Genomic DNA, 25,773 nt, shown 5'->3' on the forward strand with positions numbered 1-25,773 from the left:
TTGGTACCCAACTTCTCCGCTTTGGGCAACATTTCCGAGAACCACCGTGGGTCTCTGCCTTTAAGACACATTATTAACAAATCGAAGCACCACCGACCACCGACGGGTATCACTTCCGCCGGACGAAGGGGCCGAGAATTGGACAAGCTTCACCGGCTCCACCATCCAGCCGGATCACGTTACTTCGAGGTAACACCTTTTCGGGACACAGCCCTATCAGGTGTGCGTCGGTGCATCGGCAGGCATATTTTCGGCAAAATTTTCGGCCATTTCCAGCCCATTGGAGGGTACGGCACCGGCAGTTGTAGAGCTTCATTCGCCCGAAAGAGCCGTACCCGATTCGGCAGAGGTGGTGGGCTGGGTGATCGGAGGGGCTTATAATTGTAGCGAGTCATTTACACTAATGGTGCCCCCGACTTGGATGGGTGGCGTTCCTTCGGGTGCCTGGAAGGGTGGTTTAGGATTCCCGGTTTTCGACGCCTCAATCGCGTCCACCTTGGAGCGTTCTGATCCAACTAACGTGCTGTCCAACATCGAAGACGGTCGTCAGTCTCTCGGAAGCCGTGCAACCGGCAGGATCAACGCTTGTCGCCAGGCACATCGTAGCAAGGACGCGAGGAATCAGCGGCCAGAAATCAAAGGAACGCGGCGTGCGTACAAATCGAACGTTGGTTCGCGCACCGACATATAATTTAAGTGGACATAATTGGTTTTAATATACACATCGTCCTCGGAGAGCGGTCGCGGGTGTACGTTCCGTTTGATCTTGGCTAACTTCAGCCTCACATAATAGATTCGCGTCTGTCGGGAGGCGGTTCCCCGGTGGCGCCAGTTCTGGTATGCCAACCATAATCCACTTAGAGAGTGTAGCACATGTCGATACAAATGCTTCATTAGTTCTGCACCAGCACCGAAAGGTTTAGTGCTTCCCTGGCACCGGGCGCGCGCACAGCTAAGTTGCCGGGTTCCAGCGCGTCTATCGTGCCGACGAGAGCCCCCACCCAGAAGGGTTCAGGTCAACTCGGTGTGGCGCCACGGTGGAGCCGGTTCTCACGGTAGTATTAGTAGCTGCTAGTTGGGTTTAGAGCGCTTAATTCCACTAAGGCCGTGGTCGTAGTGTGTAGCTTTCCGTAGGATTCCTAGTGTCGACCCAGTGAAGCCCCAGCATTCCACCATTCCAGCAGTAGTAGTGTGTTTGTGAAGCATAGCATTGGTTCTTGGTTCTGCTAAACTGTTCCATCGTTCTATCGCCACCATGGCCACCAGTAATCCGGCGTTCGAGAACGATGAGCCAGTGTTGGTGACGACCCGAACACCCCTGGAGTCGTGCCAGGAGCTTGCCAACGGCAAGAACGAACTGCCAAAGGAAGTAGGCTCGGGTATCGAGCCCACCGACCTAAATACTACGGCGGACCCAACGAACTCTGCCAAGGTGAACCACCTGCACTCCTCAGACGACTCCGTTGCCTCCACTCCCTCCACGCTGCTCGAGATGAACCTCGTCAAGAACATGCCCAACAAAGGGCAGCGCGATAAGTGGGGCAAAGATATCGAGTTCCTGCTGTCATGCATCGCACTCTCCGTGGGTCTGGGCAACGTTTGGCGGTTTCCGTTTACGGCCCTCGAAAACGGTGGCGGTGCGTTCGTTATCCCGTACCTGATCGTGCTGCTGCTCGTCGGTCGGCCTATCTACTACCTGGAAATGCTGATCAGCCAGTTCTCGAGCCGGGGCTGCATCAACGTGTACGACGCGTCACCGGCCATGCGAGGCATCGGTGTCGGGCAGACCTACTCGACGTTCATCGTGATGACGTACTATGCGTCGCTGATGGCCGTCACCATGCGCTACCTGATCGCGTCCTTTGGCGATCCGCTGCCGTGGAGCGAGTGCAGCGATGCGTGGAACGCTACCTGCATCGATTCCCGGCTCATCACCAACATGGAGGAGAACTCCACGCGGGCGGTCACCTCTGCCGAGTTGTACTTTGTGTAAGTAAGGAAAACTAGGCCATTCATTTCAGCTTCGAGGACTCGCTGGATTATTTAATAGGAAAGCCTAGATGCGCTAATGTGACAATTATCTAGAACTTCTTTTACTCTTGAAAGACATCGATCGAACGGGGTTTCTACGGAGCAAGCAGGGAATTGTGCGCAAAAAATTAAATTTGTCCTCGTCTTATAACCCCATAAGAAACATATTTAAAATGACGTAACAAATTATTATAACCACAACAAAAACATATTTTATAAATTCTTTTACAACGAATGTTTGCATACGAACGAAAAATGCATAAAAAGGACATAATAATGAACATTAGGGGAAATGTTATGTATATAGGGTTCGACTCGATAGAGCATGCCTTCTTTTATGTTCTTGCAGAACTGATCGAACGAACCCCGATGAATATAACTTATGTTTTCGAGACAAGAATTAAACAAAGATCTACGTTCAATTACTTTTCCAGCAAAGATGTCTTAAAAGAGGCAGACAGCATACATGATGGAATTGGCATCCCCGATTGGCGTTTGGTCCTGTGCCTGCTCGTTCCATGGACCTGCATATGCTTAACGTTGATAAAAGGTACGTAAACGCTAAGTAATGGTTGAAAAGACAAGATCAACTTATATGGCCATCATTCGTTTCCATTATCTTATTCTTCAGGAATTAAAAGCTCCGGCAAGGTGGCGTACTTCCTCGCCATATTCCCGTACGTCGTCATGCTGGTACTGCTGATCCGCGCCTGTACGCTTGAGGGCGCCGGTGACGGCATGCTGTACTTCATCAAGCCCCAATGGGACCGCATCCTGGAGGCGAAGGTGTGGTATGCGGCCGTAACGCAAGTGTTTTTCTCCCTTACAATCTGCTTCGGAAATGTGATGATGTACTCGTCGTACAACCGTTTCACCAACAATGTTTACCGGTAGGTTACCAAAGTACCGGTTCCTTTTAGAGCTCTTTTATGTCCTGTCACAGATGCAACAAGTTATGAATTTTACAATCTTTTGGCTTTCTTTTCACGATCCAGGGACGTGACGATCGTGTCGATCATGGACACCCTGACGTCGATGCTTGCCGGATTGATCGTGTTCGGTGTCATCGGACACCTGGCCCACGTCCTGGAAGCTCCCGATATCCAACAGGTGGTCCGTGGCGGTGCCGGGCTGGCCTTCATCACCTACCCGGACGCGATCGCCAAGTTTACCTTCTGGCCGCAGTTCTTTGCGGTCGCCTTCTTCCTGATGCTGTTCGTGCTCGGTATCGGCAGCAACGTCGGCATGGCCACAACCATCATGACCGTGATCCGGGACCGCTTTCCACACCTTCCGCCGGCCCTGGTCGCGTTCGGCATCGCGATCGTCGGCTTCTCAATCGGCATCATCTACACCACACCGGGTGGTCAGTACTTGCTCGATTTTCTGGACTTCTATGGCGCGTCCTTCGTGGCGCTTGTGCTGGCCGTGTTCGAAATGATGACGTTTGCCTGGATCTACGGTGTAAGTCGCATTTGCCGGGACGTTGAGTTCATGCTCGGCATCAAGACGGGGCTCTACTGGCGCCTCTGCTGGGGATTTATCACACCGACCCTGTTGGCGGCCATCCTAATATATCACATCGCTACGTACGAATCGTTCACCTTCAACGGCTACGTCTATCCCGATGGAATGTATGGTAAGTGACCAGCATCAGCTATTGAGTGTATTTTAATCAAAATCAAATAACCATGCCTTCCGTCTCTCTGCCTTCAGCCTTTGGTTGGTGCATCTTCGCCGCGGGCGTCTTACAGCTTCCTGCCTGGGCCGTCTACACCTTCCTCAAGCGCAAGGAGCCGGACTGGCGCGATCGCCTTGTTCACTGCTTCAAGCCAACGCACGACTGGGGCCCCGAAGACCCGGAGCTGAACGCCAAGTACCACGAATCGGTGTACAAGGCCGAACAGGCACTGCCACGCAACAGATCGATTGCGAGACGAATTTTCGACAATGTGTTCAGCTGAAGAATGAGTTACTAGGGTGTAGAACTATGCCATTTAAGATTACATGAAACTTATCTGATAGGCAGATTTAGTGTTTTAGGTAAGATTTTAGAAGCGAATAGCTAATTAAGTCCAGTAACCTGCATTTTTCGTTCCCGTACAATACGATTCCATTTCCTAACACTACATTCCAAACAAAGTAGATAGTCAAGCAACGAATAGTTTGTTTTCTTGCATATTATGTTTTGAATAATAATCAATTATTCAAATGGCCCACTAGGATTGCGAATCGTTCATATGAAACTGCAGCAAGCACAATAAACAATTCCAACTATTTGTTGCGAACGTTTGTTGATGCCTCAAAGGCAATCTAATCACTAAACTCCCTACGACGAAACTCGGATTGATCGGACCGTGTTTTAGTAAGTTAAATAGATGTAGTTCAAAGGAAAGCGAAATAAAAACAACCAAACCTAGAAACACTCAGAACTGAAAGATGAAAAGAGTCATGCACCGACATTCGAAATAGAACTAGATGGATGGACTTCATGACACATTTGTTTTAAGTTAAATTGCTGGAATTGAAGCTGCTAGAATTGGAACTCCCGACACAATTTTTTTTATTTCGTAGAACAACCAATCTGGTCTGACGGTTCAATCTATCTGTATTTTGGGATTTTATTGAAAGCTATCAGTTGCGTGAGTTCAATTTCCTTTTCCGTTGAACTATGCTACAGTAAAGTCCTTCGTGGGAAGCAAAGATGACGCAGGGGGTGGGTTTCGTTTTCTAATCATGACACCTTGTATGTGTGCATACATACTTATTTAACATGGCAGTATGACTTGTCGCGTGATAACTCCACATCCCTGCATTGCAGTTGCGCGTTAAATGGATTCGTAGAATCATACTAACAAAGATAAGCAAATGGGAAGGAAAATCCGTTTGGCCAATTTAACATTCTTTGGGTGAAAGCGCGATGAGTCGACGCTAACATCCAACAACCGTTCTCATCTTCTACAAGATGCACACATTGTGAAACGAATGAGTTTCTAAAATGGAAAGTATCAATCAAATTAAATAATCTAATTCTGCAAATTTAGGTTGGAATACATTTCATTGAAGAAAAGTACACAAATAAGTCCAACAAAATTTATTTATACATTTCACAGCTCGGGATACTGCATGAAAAAAGTATCCAAAAGAAATATCTAAAACATTGTTTTTATGTTAATGTTATGTGTTCTTTCGGTGAGTCAACTCCAAACCCCTAATTTGCAACCGGAAACCCTACGACCAACAAAGACTCACAGTACCTTTTGTGTATTAATGTTCGCACATTGTGGTAAAAGTGTGTTATCAAAAGGAAAGTATCAAAAAAAATTAAATGCAATGAAAGTTGTAATATAATATATTGTTGTGTACACAAAATAAGGTCCAATATAAGTCATTTGTTCGCTATAAAAAACAAAATTAGTTTTACAATTTTTATTATTAAATTTGAACGCATCTAAAGCGTACATGTCTCGATGATCTAATCCCGTTGTGCGAAGGGTAATGTGTGCAAATTTGATGCAGTTCTGCACGCGATTAGAAAAAGAGATTGAAACCGGCCCGCATTGGCATGAAAATGACAACAAACAAAAAATCCCCCAGCCCTGTTGCGTGTTAAGCGTCAAGCTGTATGGAGCATTTTTGGCATCGGTTGGGTCCGCCGATCGGGTGTGTGTGTGTGTGTGTGGGTGCGGGCAGGCAGGTGTCAACAAACCGATCCTATTCCACCAGAACGAGATGAAGATGCGCGACATTGATCAAACCGTGGGCGACGAATGAATGACGCGAACCGAAAGGGTAAACCTGTGTTAGGGCAGGTATCGCCAAAACAAACCGTTGACGTTTCGCAGGTTCGCTAGAATTCATCCCAAAATGGCCTTTACCAAACCTTCACTAGGTTGTTATCAAAGATCGAGCGGAGTTGCGGGGAATGGAAGACGATCGACGACGTGCGGGAAAAACCCCCACAAAAACTCGCGATTTTATTGTAGGCTTGTCAGACCGGTCGCAGCGGAAGCTGCACGATCACCGACACGCGGGTTTGGCCCCGTCCCCCGCCACTGCTCACGGCCCAGCCTCCCCGCCGTCCAGCTCCATTGGTATAGGTTTTCTTTTGTTTTTACTCGCGGCGTTGCTGCTGGTATTTGTTGTGTCACGCGAGCGCATTCAGCTGGAATAAATTTGCCGCCCGATCGTGCCAAGAAGCTTAGTCTGCGCGCGACGCTACGACGGAGCGGACCTACTCACCGGCACAACCCGAGCGTTGGAGCGCCAATTGCCTTGGCCCCAAACAGATCCGTTGAGGTGGTGGGAGAAACCGCGTGCCGTGTTGTGAAAGTGAACTGTTCGACGGTGTTTGAAGCCCGCGGCAAAACTTAGGTGTCGGTAGTGGTGCCCACTAGGCAGGTTGTTCTGGTTGCTAGCGCAAACCTACGCCAAACCGGACGCCAGGGGAATTCCCCCATAGTGAGGAGAAAAAAGAAAATCAAAGCGCACCGCAGCACATCCATCTTTGAAGCATGGAGAATCAAAGCTACGTGGGGGAGAGCGGAGGGGATGCCGCCACGCTACCCATCGGCTACCTGCACACCAATGGCCACAACCACCATGACGCGCACCGAGATGGAAACGGCAACGCCAACAACGGCCAGGTACGACGATGCGGCGGCTTATTGGAAAGTGTCCAAGTGTAACAGAACGCCAAACCGCGAGCGGCGAAAAACGCTACCAACACGTGCGAGCTCCAAGCCGTCGTCGGCTTTGGATTCCCCGCCAAACGGGTTTTTGTGACTCATCGTGTCAATGGGGCTCTCCATTACGCCCCGCCATTACGTAAATACGCCCGGTCTCTGCTTCATCTTCGTTCGCCTTTCGCCGGTGCCATTCTCGACAGGGGATTTCGTGAATCGGAATCTTCTGGTTTGTTGTGTTTGTGTCCGTTTTTTTCCCCGCCCTCACCCTCGCCCGCCAACCGTGTGCTTTGTGCCAAAGCACGTGCCCGGTGGTGCCAGAAGTGAAAACATAACACCAAAACAAAACAGAAGAAAACCCAAACGAAAGCCGACACGGTGCGGGCGCGTAGGCGTGGGCGCCAACTTAGATCAATTGAATCAATTGAAGGAAATCCGGTGGCGCCAGACCGCCCTGTTACGTGTGACAGTTCGGTCCTTTTGTGATACTTTTTCAATCAAAACCCGATTTAAGGGTGATTTAATTGAACATGGAACGTTAAAGTGAACGAGTAACGACAATTAATCACGATCGAATTGGCAAGCACTAGAGCAAGCAACTGAATTTCGCAAAGAGTTCGAGTGGGGTGGTTGGGAAAACACGTTGCGAAGTAAAAACTATAAATTAAACCAACACGTGCTCAACTCTAATTGACTAAAGCAACACCATTATGATCGAAAAACTATCAGTTACTCAATGTGTTTACTTTATGTCTGCATTCGCTGCGAGATAACTGTTTGAATAAATAGATTTTGGCTTATAACAAATATCTTGTCGGCATCGACAAGGTAACCATGACAAAAGCTAGCTGTAATTGAATGAAAGATTTTCGCCTCAAGAATTGCCCCGCGAAAGATGGCAAGATAATTGGAAATGATTCCAAATATTCGTTAACCGGTTTCATTATTATCTCATTATCGTTTTCCTCTTCCCACTCAGGTACAGCATACGAAAGTCGACGTAAAGACGGTCCCCGAAGAGAGTGCAGCACCACTCAGAGAAAAATGGGGTAAAAACATCGAGTTCTTGCTATCCTGCGTGGCCCTGTCGGTCGGATTCGGCAACGTCTGGAGATTTCCGTACACCGCCTACAACAATGGAGGAGGTGCGTTCGTCATACCGTACCTGATTGTGCTGTTTATTATCGGACGACCAATCTACTATCTCGAGATGGTGCTGGGCCAGTTCTCCAACCGGGGCTGCGTTAAGGTGTACGATCTTGCACCGGTTATGCGAGGTATTGGCGTCGGGCAAACCATCGCCATCTTTACGGTGATTACGTACTATGCAGCTGTTTTGGCCATCACCCTGCGGTACCTGGTCGCTTCGTTTAGTCCGGAGTTGCCCTGGAGCCAGTGCGATTCCAATTGGACGAACTGTATCGACTCGGTCCTTAAAGGAAACTTCACGTTGGATTCAAACGTAACGCAACCGAAAACGTCAGCGGAACTATATTTCAAGTGAGTGGGTTTTTCCTTCCACACTTGACGGCGCGATCAAGCGATGATACATTCTAAAACTCCTCAACTTATTCTACAGGAATACCATCACACACAAAGTTGACTCATTGGACAACGGTTTGGGATACCCCGATTGGAAGCTTACGATCTGTCTCATCGTTTCGTGGGTTTGCATTATTGCCATCCTGATCAAAGGTATGAGTCACCATCCAAGTGTGATTGGAAGGAAACGAACGGGTTTGCTAATAATCAACTTGTGCCTTCTTTTTTGTAGGCATCAAAAGCTCAGGTAAAGTATCCTACTTCCTGGCCATCTTTCCCTACATCATCATCGCCATTCTGCTGGTCCGCTCGTTAACCCTTGAGGGTGCTTGGACCGGGATCGCTTACTTCTTTAAGCCTCAATGGGACAAACTTCTCACGATCGAAGTCTGGTACGAGGCCGTCACGCAGTGCTTCTTCTCGCTGACCATCTGCTTCGGTGGATTGATCGTTTACTCTTCGTTCAACAACTTCTCTAACAATATCTACCGGTAGGTTTTTTTTTGCTGAAATGCTCCCTAGATAATAGTTTGTTTTACACCGGAACCGTCTTTTCGCAAACAGACACGCCTTGATTATCACCTCGCTGGACACGGTCACCTCGCTCATTGCGGGATGCGTCGTTTTCGGGGTGATCGGTCATCTGGCGAAGGTTACAGGGCAAACCGACATTTCCAAGGTGGTCCAGGGTGGCGCCGCTTTGACGTTCATCACCTACCCGGACACGATAGCAAAGTTCGACTTCATACCGCAGTTCTTCTCGGTGCTGTTCTTCTTCATGCTGTTCCTGCTCGGCATTGGAACGCTGATCGGTATCGTTACCTCCGTCATAACGGCCATCCACGATCAGCGGCCAGATATTACGCGGTGGAAAATTGTCATCGGAGTCGGTGTGGCCGGATTTGCAATCGGTTTGATCTACATCACACCGGTGAGTAATGCTTTAGATTGCCATAATTTGGAAGCGGATTGCAATAATTCTCAATTTTGATCAACTTTAAAACCATTACTTTTCTCAAACAGGGAGGTTTGATCGTTCTGGATGTGATGGACAAGTATGGTGCAACGTTGGTGACGCTAACGCTCGCGGTGTTTGAGCTGTTCACCTTCGCCTGGATTTATGGCGTTAATCGCGTGTGCAAGGATATCGAGTTTATGCTCGGTATCGAAACGGGCAAGTTCTGGCGCATCTGTTGGGGTATTGTGACCCCGTTGATAGTATTCATCATCCTAGTGGTCAGTCTTATTAATTACGAACCGGTTGATGCACCTTACAGCCTCAATGGTACGTAAAACTATAGTTAGGCTCATATAGTTGACCATTCGATAGAATTTTAATTTACACTATTTTCCCTCCATCCCATACAGCGATCGGGTGGTGTCTGTATGCGTTCGCAGTGCTCCAGCTGCCGTGCTGGGCCATCTATGCCTTGCTGCAGAAGCATGGGCACACGTGGGTGGAAAGCTGCAAGGCTGTCCTGCGACCGATGGTCGACTGGGGCCCGGAGGATCCGACCAAGAATGCCGAGTATGCCGAATTCATCGAAGAATACAACCAACAAAGTTCGTACCAGTCCGGCACGTTTATCCATAAACTGCTGAAAAAGATTATGGAGTAAAGCAGCTTTTACACCAATTGTGATCACGTTAGGTTTGGCTTTAGGCCAATAATTGTAAACTGTGTATTATTATAAATGTATATGTTTTCTACTCCTCTTAACTCGAAATAAGAAAATATATGTAGTTTACTTATCCGACTGATGCATTTGCATTTCCTTGCTCCATTTTGCACCGAAAATCTAACCCTTATAAATGTAACACCATTAGAAAATTTTCAATAATTTCAAATGATTTTTTACATTTTCTAGATGAACCCATTTTCGTTGAATCACCTGAATGAAATTTTCATTTTGAGTTGATCGTTTGCTATTTACTTCAATTAAAAAACTCGTTTGTGCTATAGTTTAACACTAGAATAAATTGCTATGGAAGCTTGTCCGTATACTAGCTCGGTGTAAAGTTAGCATAACAAAACATAACAAAGAAGTTAAACTTTCATCATGAATATGAAATTATTCAAAAACGTGAAGCCGCCATCTTTCTACTGAATATTACTAGCGCGGATAAGGTTCACCTTTCGTTACGTTCTATTCCAACATCACGAACCATAGGGAGAGAATGTTCTGAGTTCTAAACAAACTACAAACGACAAGGTCAGAATTCAGTCCAAACTAGGTTTGAACTCTTTCATTAGATTAGAAGGAGACGGATTATTTGCGGGAAAAACCCAGCGAATATGCAAATTTTTGAAGGTTCAGCTTCGTGTCCGGCTTCTATGCACCAGAAGAAAGCTGCAATAACTTGACCACTCAATCGCGCCAAGTCGGTTAGTCTGCGCCCGATGCTATATTTGAGCGGACCCTAGGATCTTTACAAGCAATCTGATCACCTGAGCACCCTTTTCTATGACCTGAAGTCGAACAGTGCAGTGATGTCAAACTCGTTTCACCTTGCGGGCCGCATTTCCTCCCAAAATTGGTTCGCGGGAAGCATTTTCTCCCAAAATAGGCTCGCGGGCCAAACCATATAATTGATTGGAGTGATGAAAATAATGTTCTTATCAATGTGGTTTTATCTTAACAGTCAATCATGTTTTACATTTTCACATTTTTTTATATTATATTACTTCTTATGAAATTTACAAATTTTGAGTAAAAGAGAGGGTTTGTTGCTCAATCGTTTTCCAAATTTTAACGAATTCAAATCAAGTTTATTGAAATATATGTTGCAGTACAACACTATTGTGTATTTTGTTAATGATTTTAGAAAAGTAAAGGTATATAATTACAATAGCTAACTTATTGCTCCGCATTTGTTATTTTGTTTGGAATGGTCTAGTAGTTCATCACGTTTGTTTTCTATAAACACTATTTATCCACTTGTCTAGAAAAATCTGTGTAAAACCTTTGCTGCAAAGTTGCATATCACTTTCTTATTGAAATTGTTTAAATTGACATTCGTTCAGTTCTCTTGCAATTCGCAGTTCGTGACATTTAATTTACATTAAATATTTTGGTATTTGCTATAAGCCAATACTCAAGGATCCAAACTTTCGATGTAATGTTTCAAAGGCGTCGCGGGCCGCACCCAATGTTCTTGCGGGCCGCATGTGGCCCGCGGGCCGCATGTGGCCCGCGGGCCGCATGTTTGACATCCCTGCTCTTGAGGGTAATGTCACATAGCGCTTTTCGTATTGTGAAAGTGTACTGAACTCTGTTTGGAACTAGAAAGGAAATATTCAGTGCCGAGTGTTGTATGTGGCAAAGAGATATTTCTGGAGAATCCTACATTAAGCAGACCAAAGGAGACAACTGTGCGGCACCCATCTGAAGAATGGAGAATCGCACTACATGGGGGATATTGGAGGGAGTCTCACCACGTTACCCATTGGCTTTTTTGCAAATCACTGGAGCCACCACGATCACCAAAATAGAAACGGCAACACCAACAACGGCCAAGTAGGACGATTAATCCATAGCCTACTGAATAATATCCATAGACACTCCGTTTCGTGATTTATACCAATGGAACTATTTAAAGTAGACCTCATGTTTTATAACAGGGAAGGGAGAGCAGTAAAGACAACGGATTATGTGATAGAAAAAACCTACGAACACACAACTTTTGGGGGTTTTATAAACCGGTCTGAGGGGTACTTTACGAGCGTTACACACCCTCTCCGCACCAGAAGGAAGGTAGGATAAAAGACCACTCGACGCGGATAAATTGGTTAGTCTATGCGCGACGCTGACCAAAGCAGGACAAGTGTAACATGCCTATCTTCAGAATGGAGAATCGGGACTACGTTGGAGATAATTGGAGGGGCGCCTCGAGATTCATCAAACTGGAAACAGGAACACCTACAATGGCCAACGACATCGGTTTGCGAACGGAACTTTTCATGATGCGGTCCTATACGTAACCAAATGTTCAAAAAAAAATCTCAAAGAGGGTTAACTCGTGGTTTGAAAAATAAATAAAATAAATCATGAATCGCTTAACATCTGGCTTGCAAAAGATTCAGGTAAATAAATTCGCGAGAATGAAAACCTGAAACATAGAAGAAACGGTAATAAAAAAAGCCATAAACTTTTAAAATTACGGGGAAGATCATTCAGATAAGAAGGATAGTAGTAGAACTGTACAGCTTGCCTAATCCCAGACAGGCGTTACGTGATAGTGTGTGTTTGTTTGTTTTAGAGCAGAGTGTCACCTGCTGTTAGTTGTGGTTTAAGAGTTAAAGTTTTTTTGCGCGCTGTACATTCCAATTCCTCACGTATTACGACTATAAGATATAAAGTTGTGGAGTGATTGGATTGAATGGACAGTCTGAAAGCAAATGTTCGTCAGTGCTGAAGCTGAACGCTGCCAGGAGGGAATTCATTGTAACCTTAGAAACAACATTTTCTCAAATAGAGCAAAGAGTGATAAGAACGTTATAGGTTTATTGTGGTGTGGTGTGGTATTTATTGCTTTGCCTTTTAGTGTAAAGTGCATTCACTCCCATGGAAAACCGTGCTTACGTTGGCGACTACGATGTTAACGGAACCTCCCCTGATTACGGAACCACAAATATTGCGAATTCTCAGATTCTGGTACGTTGAAGGAAGTGGCGAATGAAGATAAACTAACCGTTTGCAGAGGGTAGTGAAATTGTTGAATCAACCTAATCTTACTGTCCACCATTTCTGTGTCACTAATTTAAAGGTTACGACACCGGGGACACAACCCACCGAGAGTGGGCGCCCACCAAGAGAAAAGTGGAGTAAAAACATCGAGTTCCTGCTATCCTGCGTGGCACTTTCAGTGGGGTTTGGCAACGTATGGCGCTTCCCGTACACCGCCTACAAGAATGGAGGTGGTGCGTTCGTGATACCGTACCTGATTGTGCTGTTTATTATCGGACGACCAATCTACTATCTCGAGATGGTACTGGGCCAGTTCTCCAACCGGGGCTGCGTCAAGGTGTACGATCTTGCCCCGGCTATGCGGGGTATTGGGGTCGGGCAAACCATCGCCATATTCATAGTTTTAACTTACTACACGTCGGTGTTGGCCATCACCCTGCGGTACCTGGTCCCTTCATTTAGTCCGGAGCTACCCTGGAGCAAATGTGATCCCGGCTGGACGAACTGTGTCGACTCGGCCCTCAAAGGAAACTTCTCGTTGGGTCCTAACGTAACGCAACCGCAAACATCAGCCGAACTTTTTTTTAAGTGAGTAAAGCTCCGAGTAAAATCTCCGTTAGATACCTCCTATGGCTCATGATTTTGTACTTTTAAAACCTTTGTCCACCTTAAAGGAAAACGGTCTTGCACGCCGCTGCGACGCTGGACAACGGTTTGGGGTATCCAGACTGGAAACTTACGCTTTGTCTCATCATAGCCTGGATTTGTATTATAGCTATACTTATCAAAGGTATTGCGAGGATATCCTTGAGCAAAACCAAGCCAATCGATTTTGATCTTTATCATTGTTTCGCCATCTTTCCAGGTATTAAAAGTTCCGGAAAAGCATCCTACTTTCTGGCCATCTTTCCCTACGTCATCATCGCCATACTGTTGGTTCGTTCGTTAACCCTGGAAGGTGCGTGGACGGGAATCACGTATCTGTTTCAGCCGCAGTGGGATAAACTTCTCACGATAGGAATCTGGTACGAGGCCGTGACGCAGTGTTTCTTCTCGCTGAGTATCTGCTTCGGTGCACAGATTGTATACTCATCGTTTAACAATTTCTCCAACAATATTTACAAGTAAGAAGTGAATACCATGTACATAGAACGTAAGCACTGACACAATAATATGACGAAATACTGACGCATAAAGTAGTTTACATACATATCCACTATTCCCTTCTATTTACAGACACGCCTTGATTATCACCTCGCTGGACACGGTCACCTCGCTCATTGCGGGATGCGTCGTTTTCGGAGTGATCGGCCACCTAGCGCACATTACCGGACAGTCCGACATGTCCAAGGTGGTCCAGGGTGGCGCCGCTTTGACGTTCATTACCTACCCGGACACGATAGCAAAGTTCGACTTCATACCGCAGTTCTTCTCGGTGCTGTTCTTCTTCATGCTGTTCCTGCTCGGCATTGGAACGCTGATCGGTATCGTTACCACCGTCATAACGGCCATCCACGATCAGCGACCAGATATCACGCGGTGGAAAATAGTAATCGGGGTCAGTTTGGCCGGATTTGCGATTGGCCTGATCTACATCACACCGGTAGGCGACAGGAATCTTCTAAAAAATCATCATGAACTGAATTTTTAAGTAACTGATTCTTATCAAACAGGGAGGCTTGATCGTTCTGGACGTGTTGGACTACTATGGTGTAACGTTGGTGACGCTTACACTCGCCGTATTTGAGCTGTTCACCTTTGCCTGGATCTACGGAGTTAACCGTATTTGCAAAGATATCGAGTTCATGCTTGATATCAAAACGGGCAAGTTCTGGCGGATCTGTTGGGGTGTCTTAACTCCCTCTACTTTGCTTTGCATCCTCCTAATCAGTCTCTACCGATATAAGGCTCAGGAAGTTTCCTTCGGTTTCAACGGTGAGAGTATTATTGGTTGAGAAAAATTTCCAAACAGTTGTAAATACTTCATCCAACAGTTATTTTAACGCTTTTTCCATTTTTCCATAGCTTTCGGTTGGTGCCTCTACTCGCTGGCAGTGCTCCAGGTGCCATGTTGGGCCGTCTATTCCGTTCTAAAAACTGGACATGGAGAATTCACATTCGACAGACTTAAAGCAGTCTTCCAACCCAAGAGCAGCTGGGGGCCGGAGGACCCGATCACAAGGACCAACTACTCAGAATATATTGAACAGTATAAACGTCAGTTTTCCGAGCAGCACAGCCCACGAACTAGGCAGCTGATTAACGTGGTATTTCACTAGTTGACAATAAATCTATTACTGTTTAGCCTATTTAGCATCGAACCATAACGGTGGTTGCGTGCATCTTTATCTTATCATCGCAGCGCAAAAGGGCAGCCAATAACGAGCGGCGATGATGCATTTTGTAATTGAAAAATAAACCAATCAGATAGAAAGAGAGAGAGAGAGCGAGAGAGATAGAGTGCTTCCTAGGGAAACTCGCGGTACGGTGCCTTTTAATCATAACACCATCCGTCCGCAACTACGCGCGATTTTGTTCCTTGACCGTGACCGCCATTCATTGCTTCTTTGCCAGCAATGAATATACGAGCGCCTGCGTACTACCCCCATGCACGTTTGTTTTCATTCAAGAAAGCTACGACCGTTAACAGGGTGACCCGTAGAATAACACGATTTATTTGTCTGAAGCATGTTAAAGAAATTCAGTCGGCATAGTTGAGGGGGGGCTGAGACAGTAAGTAGATGTAGCAATGGAACATTGATAAGAACGATTTCGAAGATTTAGAAAAGAAAACAGGGAAATTCCCTTTGGTAATCTCCATCAAGCTCTCTGTTATTCTCCTTTTATCAGAGCAGGCAATATAGGCACCCTGTTTTTAAAATCAGGTTAAAAATATACGTCTTCAACTGAGTGCTCCACGTGCGTCTGTTGGAGCGGTAAAAACAGCTGATCAACACTGGCACTCATGAGGCAGATCATCATTGTCCGCTTTGCTCCCGCTCTCTATTGGCGTTAACAAGAAACCAAGTAAAACCAAGTAATTGACCGTTACAGAAATAGACAGGACAGAACCGAAACAGTTAAGCGTCCTGGGACATATTAAAAGAGAGAGACAATGAACGATGTTAAATAAAGTAATTCCCATACCTTAAATCCGTTAGGAATTGATATGTTTTTTTAAAGATAATTCTTTAAAATATCATTTCACTCACCAATTTTAGATATCACACATTATAGTATTTTGAAGGTAATGTTAGCGACCTAAACTCGCATCCTGCCGGTTGTTGAAGATTTGCAAGCCCCACTGCGCAGCTCCTCGTAAAGCTCCCGCTCCTGCGCAATTGTGACGTGAAACCGGTAATCCGGCAAAATACTTGTTGCGGATGGATACCCGCTACTATCAATTGATCTGTCAGTATCAACGAAACCTTCTACCGGTACATTTCCCGCGGAGGAGCATCGAGGCCCCTTGTTTGAAATAATTTTATTTTTAACGTAACCATAATCGCATTCTCAGTCGCAATAATTATTGCGCTGCGCTTAAGTGCATCAACAGTGGTTGTATACGGCGGTGAATTCAGGGAGCCACAAGAAATCCGAACACCGATCCAGCTCAACTCCAACTGTCACGATCTGTCGGATTACGGAGTCGGATAGGGAAGGCAGTGGGATATCTTAGGATCAAATGGAAACACCTAAAACGATCGCCAAAGGATTGACCGTACGTGATTGGCGTAGACATCTTGCATAGTCGTTTCACTACTGTCGTCTGTGAGATTAATTGTTTGATTTATGGATTATTCATGAGTGCAGTTTCCGGTCTCAAGTAGTATTTCCTTGCGTTCCTCCATTTCCTTCCACTAAGAGCAGAAACCAATGTGGCGCGTTTTTGGCCTAAGGCCAGCGAAAGCAGTACAGTGCCATTGAGTGTTCGTGTATGCGAAATTGCATGTGGGAGTGGTTGATGTATACTTCCAAAATAAATTTAAACAGCCGCCATTCCGCCGGTGCGATCATTTTAAATACCTATGCCTGTTGCTTGCGGATTCGATTTCAAGATCCAACTATATTTAAATCTCATCGCGTTCTCAAATTTCCGCGTTTTAAATATTTCACACGCAAAGCGACGCAAGTATGGCAAGCATTCGCCTACAATTATCTCCCTGGCCCCGTGAACCACGATCGAAAAAGTAGGTTGAACGGGATCGCACCGCAATGTTGACAATGTTGTGTCAGGTTGTTTTTATATACACCAGACAGAAGAATCGTATCGTAAAGAACGAGAGATAATTAAGACCTACGGTTTGAAAAGTAGAAAGTGTGACATTCTGCAGGAGCATCATCACAGACACTACAAAGTTGGCAAACATGTGCTCAAAAATCTGACCATCGCTTGATACCGAAGACTTCAGGTCAACATTTCCTATCACTGAACACCGTCCACCCGCATTGGTAGAAAGGGAAATCAGATGTGCCAGAAAATAAAAAATCCTAACCTCCGCTCAACCCAGTTGTATTCTGACACTACAAGAAACCGACCGTCACTCGTTGCTATGGCGATTCAATGAGGTGCTGAACCAAGCAACCAAAGGTGCAAATAAACAATCGCCGAGCGATTCGTTCATTGACTTCCAAGTCTGAGTCTGCCAACGGACGAAGGACTTTTCGTTTTATCGTTTTACACCCGTTGTGGCAAGTGAAAGCTGAGCATTAGATACCAAGCAGGTGAATAGTGAGTGCACTGAGCAGGGTGAGAGCATACGGCAATACATCTGAACGGTTGTTGAAACGATAAGTGGCACTTTAAGCAGAGAACAACAGAGAGACTAGCAGATGAAACACAACCTGCTGTCAAATGAATACCAAACAAATTATCGGAACATTCTATTTATGTACTCAATCTTGTACTTTACTAGGGCGACTCACGTGAATGAGACCGTGTCCCCACATACGAGGAACTTTATTTATATAATTTATCCACTACTTACTACAAAGTCGTGGTAGACAGATAAGATTTTTATGAAGATGAACATAAAGATAAAAGAGATATCTATTTTTAGACAATCCGCAACTTCATTTATCTCAAGTGGACTACCCTTATTTGAACCCTTAAAATTGCAGTTTTTGTTACAAAAAAAATCTAACGCAAGCTAACTTTACGTCCCTGCAGCATATCAATGGCGTCAGTATTGCGATCGCAGCTCCTACAGCACCGGTACGTGAAAAGTGGACCAGTAACATCGAGTTCACGCTATCGTGTATCGCGTACTCGGTCGGGTTTGGCAACATCTGGAAGTTCCCGTACACCGCGCTGGACAATGGTGGTGGTGCGTTCCTCGTGCCGTACCTGGTGGTTCTGTTTGTGATCGGACGTCCGCTGTACTACCTCGAGATGGCGATGGGACAGTTCTGTAGCCGTGGGTGCGTCAAGATCTACGATATGGCTCCGGCGATGCGTGGCGTTGGCATCGGGCAGTCGATCGCGATGCTGGTGGCCATCTCCTACTACACGCCGGTGCTGGCGATTACCCTGCGCTACCTGTTGCTCTCGTTTAGCAGCGAGCTGCCGTGGAGCAAGTGCGACCAGTCGTGGAGCCGGTGCATCGATTCGGATTTCCGCGGGTATGTCGAGAGCTCATTTTCCAACGGCTCGCAGGAGCGCCGGAACGTGTCAGCGGAGTTGTATTTCACGTATGTAACGACAGTGCAGAGTTTCGTCAGCCAGTCTGAGCGAAAGATTCGGTTGTTCAATTTGCAGTGAAAAGATAATGCACCGCAATTCGTTGGCCGAGGGTCTGGGCTGGCCCAGTATGGAGCTCGTGCTATGCCTGGTCGTCTGTTGGCTCATCCTAGCGACCATACTCATCAAAGGTGTCCGCAGTACCGGCAAGGCCGCATACTTTTTGGCCATCTTCCCGTACGTCATTATCTTTATCCTGCTGGCTCATGCCCTCAGCCTCGAGGGTTCACTTAAGGGTATCCTGTTTTTCCTTACACCGAAATGGGAGACGCTCTTCACGGCCAAGGTATGGATGGAGGCGGTGACACAGTGTTTCTTCTCGCTGTCAATCTGCTTCGGTGGGATCATCGCTTACTCGTCGTTTAATAATTTCTCAAACAACGTTTACCGGTGAGAATTGTGTTTCCTATTATCAATTCACAGGCGCACATAGTTACTCCTATTTCTTGTTTATTTTTCAGCGACGCAATGATCATCTCCTGGCTTGACACCTTCACCTCGCTCGTCGTCGGTTGCATCGTGTTCGGAGTGCTAGGAAACTTGGCGCACGTCACCCACCAGGACAACATTCAGACGTTAGTGCGCGAGGGTGCCGGACTCACCTTCATGGCATACCCGGATGCCATCTCCAAGTTCGAGTTCTACCCGCAGCTCTTTTCCGTGCTGTTCTTCCTGATGTTCTTCATCGTAGGGATTGGCAGTAACCTGGGCGCGGTCACCAGCGTCATCACGGCGATACGTGACCGTTGTCCGACGGTCGCCAACTGGAAGATTGTGCTCGGTGTCAGCTTGACAATGTGCAGTGTCAGCGTGGTGTACCTCACCCCGGGCGGGCTGGACCTGCTGGAGGTTCTGGATACCTACGGAGCGAAGTACGTCACACTTACGCTCGCCTTCTTCGAGATCATCACCTTCGCGTGGATCTACGGTGTCGATCGAGTTTGTCGGGATATTGGGTTTATGCTTCAGCGTGAAACGACCCGCTTCTGGCGCATCTGCTGGGGACTGCTGGCACCCGCGCTGGTCGCCATCATCATGGTGGTGAGCTTCATAGACCACGTCTCCCTAAAGGTCCCGGTCAGCTACAATGGTACATGCTACTTCTGTCAAAAGTATGAATCATTTATAACACTCATCGAAACACCCTCGCTCTCTCTCTCTCTCTGTACCTTCAGTTGCCGGCTGGTTGCTCTACGTCTTCGCCATCCTTCAACTTCCCCTGTGGGCAATCTACGCGATCCACACCCAAGAGGAGAAAGGCTGGCGGGCTAAGGTGGCGGCCGCTTTCCACCCCACCAGATCCTGGGGTCCCGAAAATGATGCAATCCGGGAGCAATACAGTGTTATGGAAGATAGAATCAACGAACAGGGTGGTCTGCGCAGACGCCAACTAGTGCATATGTTACACGGGAAACTATTTCACTAGCACGGAATATCGTACAAATATGTATTCCTGCACGAGCACACACAAACCTCCGTTAAAGGGTTGTTTTTACGCGTATAACAATATACGGCGTTGGTAGTACGATAAAAGTCATCCTTCTCGTTGTATTGGGTTTTTGCCAGTTATCACATATGTTTAGCATAGCGTACCTAGAAGTAAACTCTCTCGTCCGTGAAGTCACAGTCGACGCAAACAACTGTTGCTGTTCTGCGACGAAACGCATTGTTGACATAAGCTTCCCGCCTGTTGGTCACATTTTTTTGTTCCATGAATTGTTTAGAAACCGTTGCCGATAGATGCACTATTGCATCGGGGAAAATCGTACACTCAAACGCAGTTACCCCCCTCGGTTGGGGCAAAGTGCCATGCGGTGCGTTCGGGAAGTACTGAGAATTTAAACCCACACGGCGTCATTCGTTAGGGTTGTAAAAAGGGATGCCGATCGGTGAGCGAAAGCCAGTCGCAGTCGAGTAGCAGTGGAGTGCAGTAGAAACAGCAGTAGCAGCAGCAGCGGCAGCGTCCTGTGCCAAGTTGTGTAACCGAATCGTGCATTGCATTTGCATGTGCATGGCAAGTGCAGTCGTTGCAGTGTGGTCAGTATATTCTAACGGTTGGACGAGCAAAAGTGGAGTGTCTTCAGTGCGGCAGCTGGTAGCTTGAGCAAAGCCATCATGGTGAACGAATGCAACCTCAACGACGTCCTGGTGCGTCCGAACACTTACGACCCGGAAGCCGATGGTGACAAGGTTAAAATACAAATTTATTTTGATTGAATAACAGGTCTACTTTGGGGTACTGAGCGGTTGAAAAAATAATTATTGAACATGTAGTTTTGATCCTTTTGCAATCAACTCAATTATGAACCACGACAACAGCAACAGATGTTTGTGTAGCTTGTTTAAATGCCCCTTAAATGGGTTTCCCTAATTTCAAACACAAAATTTCTCAATCGTTCACTTATAACGTGTATCGAAATGCATTAAGAGAAGCGTGAATTGTGACAAGTTAGGCAGAAAAACAGCCTTATGTGAGAACTAATATTTTATTACTTCATTTGTTACTCTCAGTAACTCACAGCCGAACAAAATCCCACACGGTGACTCAAATGTAAAACTAAACGGCTACATGGTTAATTGCAATTACGAATGAGCGAATGTGTTTATATACGAAGAAAAACTCCCTTCGTTGCATCTTCAATCAATCTTCATCTGAACGATTATGACTCAATCAATTGTATGTTCGATCAGTATCACGGGATTGTTATAACAAAGCTGAATCGGGCCAACATACTTGCAAGGGCTGAGAAGAAACATTCGCAAGCTTTGCAGGACATTTTTTACCACCTTATAGCGCAATGCCCACAGCTTTTAGTGAATCCATCCATCCTATTAATACGATCGCTGAAGCTTCACAAAAGTGACTGAGGCAAATATCCTAATCGCAATCGCACTAAGCGTGCCCGCATTATCTTATCAATCTTCTTAATGCTTCGGAGTCATTAAATGACGCTCGCGTTATCTTAAAAGCTCCGGCGATCGTATTAATAGGTTGGATGGACTCACTAAAAGCTGTGGGCATCGCACTAAAAGATGTAAATATTAGAGCACTGCTTGAAAGGTCCAACAGGGTACGTAACATGTTATTTTATGATATACTTGTTGTGGCACAAACATTAAATTAGTCGACCGACAGACGCACGACGAAGTTCGATTTTTCCGCGCCCTGCAATGTTTGCTGTATTCGCTAAACGGTTGCTAAATGTACTTACTGAATGAAGTGTTCACATTTCACTCAACAGAACTGATAAATTTTTCGCATGTATTCGCGATTGCCACGCATTCCTGCGGCACAGCGTTATATTACAAAAGTAAACATTGATAGCACTGGCATTGTGTGAAGTCTGAACTTGAACTTCAACGGAACGCGGCGAGGGCGACGGCAGGTAGTCGACTAACGACTCGCTTCCAAGAAATATACCGGCTGTGTCAACTAGCGACGTAGGGCGCCTTCGATTCTTCGAAATATTCTTGCACTGCGCTCTCACTCAAGACGCGTAAGAGTTGCATCAGGCATATCGACGGTAGACGGCACCGTGCCAACGTTGGCGTGCTTGCCGCCATGAGGTCACGTTTTTCCGAATGGCGTGCATTCTCGCCAACCAACCCCCAAAACCCTGACTCACCCTTCCTTCCGCACTAGCTCGATGGTTGACGATATATTTAACTTTTACAGACCACCACCACCACCCCTACCACTTGGTCAGCGGATACCGCGATGTTGGGCCAATTGAGGGATGGCGCCACCGCTCGCGACACCCCGTCGGAAGTCTCGACGGACGGATCGGGGGAGGTGCGGCGCGCGAAGTGGGGCCACAGTATCGAGTTCCTGCTGTCCTGTGTGGCGCTTTCGGTGGGATTTGGCAACGTGTGGCGCTTCCCGCAAGTTGCGATGCAAAACGGTGGCGGAGCCTTTATGATACCGTACCTGATTGTCCTGTTTCTGGTCGGGCGGCCTCTGTACTACCTGGAGATGGTGATGGGTCAGTTCTCGAGCCGCGGCTGCGTGAAAGTGTACGATATGTCACCACTGATGCGCGGTGTCGGCGTCGGTCAGACGCTCATCATGGTGCTTATTCTGGGCTTCTACTCGGCTGTTCTCTCGATCTCGGTGCGATACTTAATCGAATCGTTCTCCACCCCACTGCCATGGGCCCGCTGTCTTAACGCTACTAACTGTGTCGACTCGGAGAAGCTGGAAATCGTATTTAACCCAACATCATCTCATCGTCCATCGGCGGAGTACTATTTCGATCAGAACATAATGCATAGCAATTCGACGAAGATAACAGGAACTATCGGTACGCCGGACTCGTATCTCGCACTGTGTCTCCTCTTCTGCTGGATCTGCATCACGGTCATCCTGATCCGGGGTATCCGAAGCTCCGGGAAAGCGGCCTACTTCCTCGCCATCTTCCCATACGTCATCCTGCTGGTGCTGCTCATACAAGTTTTCACTCTTCAAGGCGCTTGGGATGGCATATTTTTCCTGCTAACACCTCAGTGGGAGAAACTACTAACAGTTCAGGTTAGCATAGCGAATATGCGCTGCGATTGAAGCCTCAGTGTTTATCATCTATTTTTCTCTTCTTAAACTCAGGTGTGGCAAGCAGCGGTAGCGCAGTGTTTCTTCTCGCTGACCATCTCGCTGGGTGCGGTTATCGTGTTTTCATCGTACAACAACTTTTCCAACAACATCTACCGGTAAGTAATAACTTTACTCGCATTAGGAATCCCTCAACCTTGCCTGGGAGCTTAACACTAACACTGCAGTCAATCGTCTTAGATAATCAGGCTGTTAGCATAAGACAAATACAAATATCGTCTGATTCAAATCCTTACAGCGATGCAATGATCATCTCTTGGCTTGATACGTTCACCTCCCTTCTGTCGGGCGTCATTGTGTTCGGCATCGCAGGCAACATTGCGCGCATTACGAGCACTACAGTGGAAGAGCTGAGTAAAAATATGACATTGGGTGGAGCTGGTCTCACCTTCGTCACATATCCGGATGCGATAGCAAAGTTGGAAGCCGGCCGGAACGTGTTCGCCGTGCTCTTTTTCCTGATGTTTTTCCTGCTCGGACTCGGCAGCAATACCGGCATCGTGACGACGATTGTGGCCGGTGTGAAGGATCGCTATCCCAAGCTCGCCGACTGGAAGGTGGTTGCAGTGGTCTCGATCTTTGGGTTCTGCAGTGGACTGGTCTACATCACTCCGGTAGAATATCTATTCTTCAAGTGGAATTTGCCGAAAACTGTATAACAACAAACCCTTTGGTTTGGTACTTGCAGGGAGGCTTAGAAGTTCTGGATGTGGTCAATGATTTTGGCGTGGAAATGACGGTGCTGACCCTGGTGCTCCTGGAAATCGTCACCTTCTGCTGGATGTACGGCGTGGATCGCATATGCCACGACATAAAGTTCATGCTGGGCATATCGACCGGGATCTTCTGGCGTATCTGTTGGGGCTTCGTCACATTCATGATGATTTTTATCATCTGGATCTTAAGCTTCACGCCCAATGAAAAAACTATCGAGAACCGCGCAAAACTTCCGTCCGAATTAATCAGTGAGTTTTGAAGCTACCCAATGAATGTCGAGCGACCTAAAATTTGCAATTCTTCTTACTTCCGTTGCAGCGTTTGGATGGTGTTTATTCGCGCTGGTCGTTGTACAAGTGCCGATTTGGGCGATTTATGCTGTCTCGAAACGGACCGAAACTGGACTTGTGAACAAAATCATCGCCGCAAGTCGCCCAACACCGGACTGGGGTCCAGAGAGCCCCACGACACAAATGCTGTACAAAACGGATGTAAGGAAGCGAGCGGAAGAAAAGCGTGCCCGTGGAAACACCATTGTCCACAACGTGATCGAGACATTGTGCCCGAGCTTCAGCAAATGATGTTCCGAAATTCAATTAGTGTTCTTTGGTTAAAGATTCTACAAACAACTAATGAATAGTAAATTATAAAGATGTGTTTTTTTTACAAATAACACCAACGTAGAATAGGAGTCACTAAAAACCTGTAGGTTTTGGTCGCTAATATTAAAATAACGCCTACTAGCCAACTATGATTAAGAAATTCTACAAATGTAAGCTTTGAAAAATGTATTCATTTTCAGTTCAAGCTAGCTCAAAATTGTAAAGTTATTGTATTCAATTTAGCAGCTTTCTGTATTTTTTGGACAATAAACTTCTTATAGAGTTAAAGAAAAAAAAATGGATTTCAACTTTTTTTAGCATATCTGGGGCATCCCTATAATGGATTGTGTTCTAGTCCTAAAGAAGTCCTATCCACGTAAGTAAAGAGATGGAACTATTTACCCATTTCTAGGAAGCCATAGCCGAGTTATCTTTAACTAGGTTTATTGAGGACAGATACCTGGCCCATCGGGGTCCGCGACAGCCGAACGGTAGCGCCGGTTAGAAAGTCGGCCCATGAGCGCTGGGGCTCACCACCTCGACGGCGTGGGTTCGAATCCCAACTGAGACCAGACTCTCCCCTGTACGAGAGGACGTATCCACGTACAACAGGGAAACAAGTCTCGTAAGCCCTTAACGGGCAGGCAAATGACCAAGAGGTCGTTACGCCAAGAAGAAGAAGACCTGGCTCATCGGAAATACTTGGCTCCCCTTCCGTCCCATTGAAGGTTCCATGCCGTCCACGCTTCTCATTCCACTTTTCATGTTTCATATTCCGTGCCACGAATATCTGCTTCAATCGTATAGATGGCATATGGTCGCACTCGAGCAATCCACCTGATGAAACAATTTGGAGACCCACTACTACATTTGCCGACGGTCTATAGGATCGGCGTATAGTCTGGTGTCGATATGTGAGTTCACTTGCGGCGCATTGGAGAAACTATGGCCGTAGGCATCGCGAAACCTTCTGGCGAGTGGATTGTGCTGGGTCAGCACGTGATCAACGATCGAAACGTACTGATGTGCGAGTTACACCTGCGGAAATGCATTGGTTCGTGCGTAAACTCTGCCATCAATATTTACTTGCTCCTGCTGCCCGTCGTGAAAGTACGTGTACGTATCTACACTTGATCTGTACGTTATCTGCACGGGGTCCAGT

At 46.5% G+C, this 25,773-nt stretch overlaps 5 protein-coding genes across 5 annotated transcripts; all 5 read left to right on the forward strand.

Annotated features, from left to right (window-relative positions):
• Positions 1-1,255: 1,255 nt before the first annotated feature.
• On the forward strand, positions 1,256-3,995 carry LOC131260782 (sodium-dependent nutrient amino acid transporter 1-like). The gene is made up of 5 exons (XM_058262602.1): positions 1,256-1,989; positions 2,466-2,581; positions 2,663-2,921; positions 3,027-3,670; positions 3,748-3,995. Exons 1-5 carry the CDS (start codon positions 1,256-1,258, stop codon positions 3,993-3,995), a joined length of 2,001 nt encoding a protein of 666 aa, XP_058118585.1.
• A 2,550-nt stretch (positions 3,996-6,545) lies between these two features.
• On the forward strand, positions 6,546-9,895 carry LOC131260783 (sodium-dependent nutrient amino acid transporter 1-like). The gene is made up of 7 exons (XM_058262604.1): positions 6,546-6,677; positions 7,696-8,216; positions 8,296-8,411; positions 8,491-8,749; positions 8,823-9,189; positions 9,282-9,543; positions 9,627-9,895. The coding sequence occupies exons 1-7, from the start codon at positions 6,546-6,548 to the stop codon at positions 9,875-9,877; spliced, it is 1,908 nt and encodes a 635-aa protein (XP_058118587.1). The 3' UTR covers positions 9,878-9,895.
• A 2,928-nt stretch (positions 9,896-12,823) lies between these two features.
• Positions 12,824-15,332, forward strand: LOC131269368 (sodium-dependent nutrient amino acid transporter 1-like). Its single transcript, XM_058271722.1, has 7 exons — positions 12,824-12,913; positions 13,026-13,534; positions 13,621-13,736; positions 13,812-14,070; positions 14,183-14,549; positions 14,620-14,881; positions 14,972-15,332. Exons 1-7 carry the CDS (start codon positions 12,824-12,826, stop codon positions 15,223-15,225), a joined length of 1,857 nt encoding a protein of 618 aa, XP_058127705.1. The 3' UTR covers positions 15,226-15,332.
• A 1,299-nt stretch (positions 15,333-16,631) lies between these two features.
• Positions 16,632-20,137, forward strand: LOC131269378 (sodium-dependent nutrient amino acid transporter 1-like). Its single transcript, XM_058271729.1, has 5 exons — positions 16,632-16,667; positions 18,117-18,637; positions 18,705-19,076; positions 19,148-19,776; positions 19,862-20,137. Exons 1-5 carry the CDS (start codon positions 16,632-16,634, stop codon positions 20,110-20,112), a joined length of 1,809 nt encoding a protein of 602 aa, XP_058127712.1. The 3' UTR covers positions 20,113-20,137.
• A 624-nt stretch (positions 20,138-20,761) lies between these two features.
• LOC131258538 (sodium-dependent nutrient amino acid transporter 1-like) lies at positions 20,762-24,870 on the forward strand. The gene is made up of 6 exons (XM_058259873.1): positions 20,762-20,876; positions 22,363-23,214; positions 23,287-23,390; positions 23,531-23,906; positions 23,981-24,257; positions 24,328-24,870. The coding sequence occupies exons 1-6, from the start codon at positions 20,802-20,804 to the stop codon at positions 24,588-24,590; spliced, it is 1,947 nt and encodes a 648-aa protein (XP_058115856.1). The 5' UTR covers positions 20,762-20,801; the 3' UTR covers positions 24,591-24,870.
• Positions 24,871-25,773: the final 903 nt, after the last annotated feature.

Source organism: Anopheles coustani, chromosome 3 (assembly GCF_943734705.1).
Source record: "Anopheles coustani chromosome 3, idAnoCousDA_361_x.2, whole genome shotgun sequence".
In the NCBI taxonomy this organism is placed as follows: domain Eukaryota; kingdom Metazoa; phylum Arthropoda; class Insecta; order Diptera; family Culicidae; genus Anopheles; species Anopheles coustani.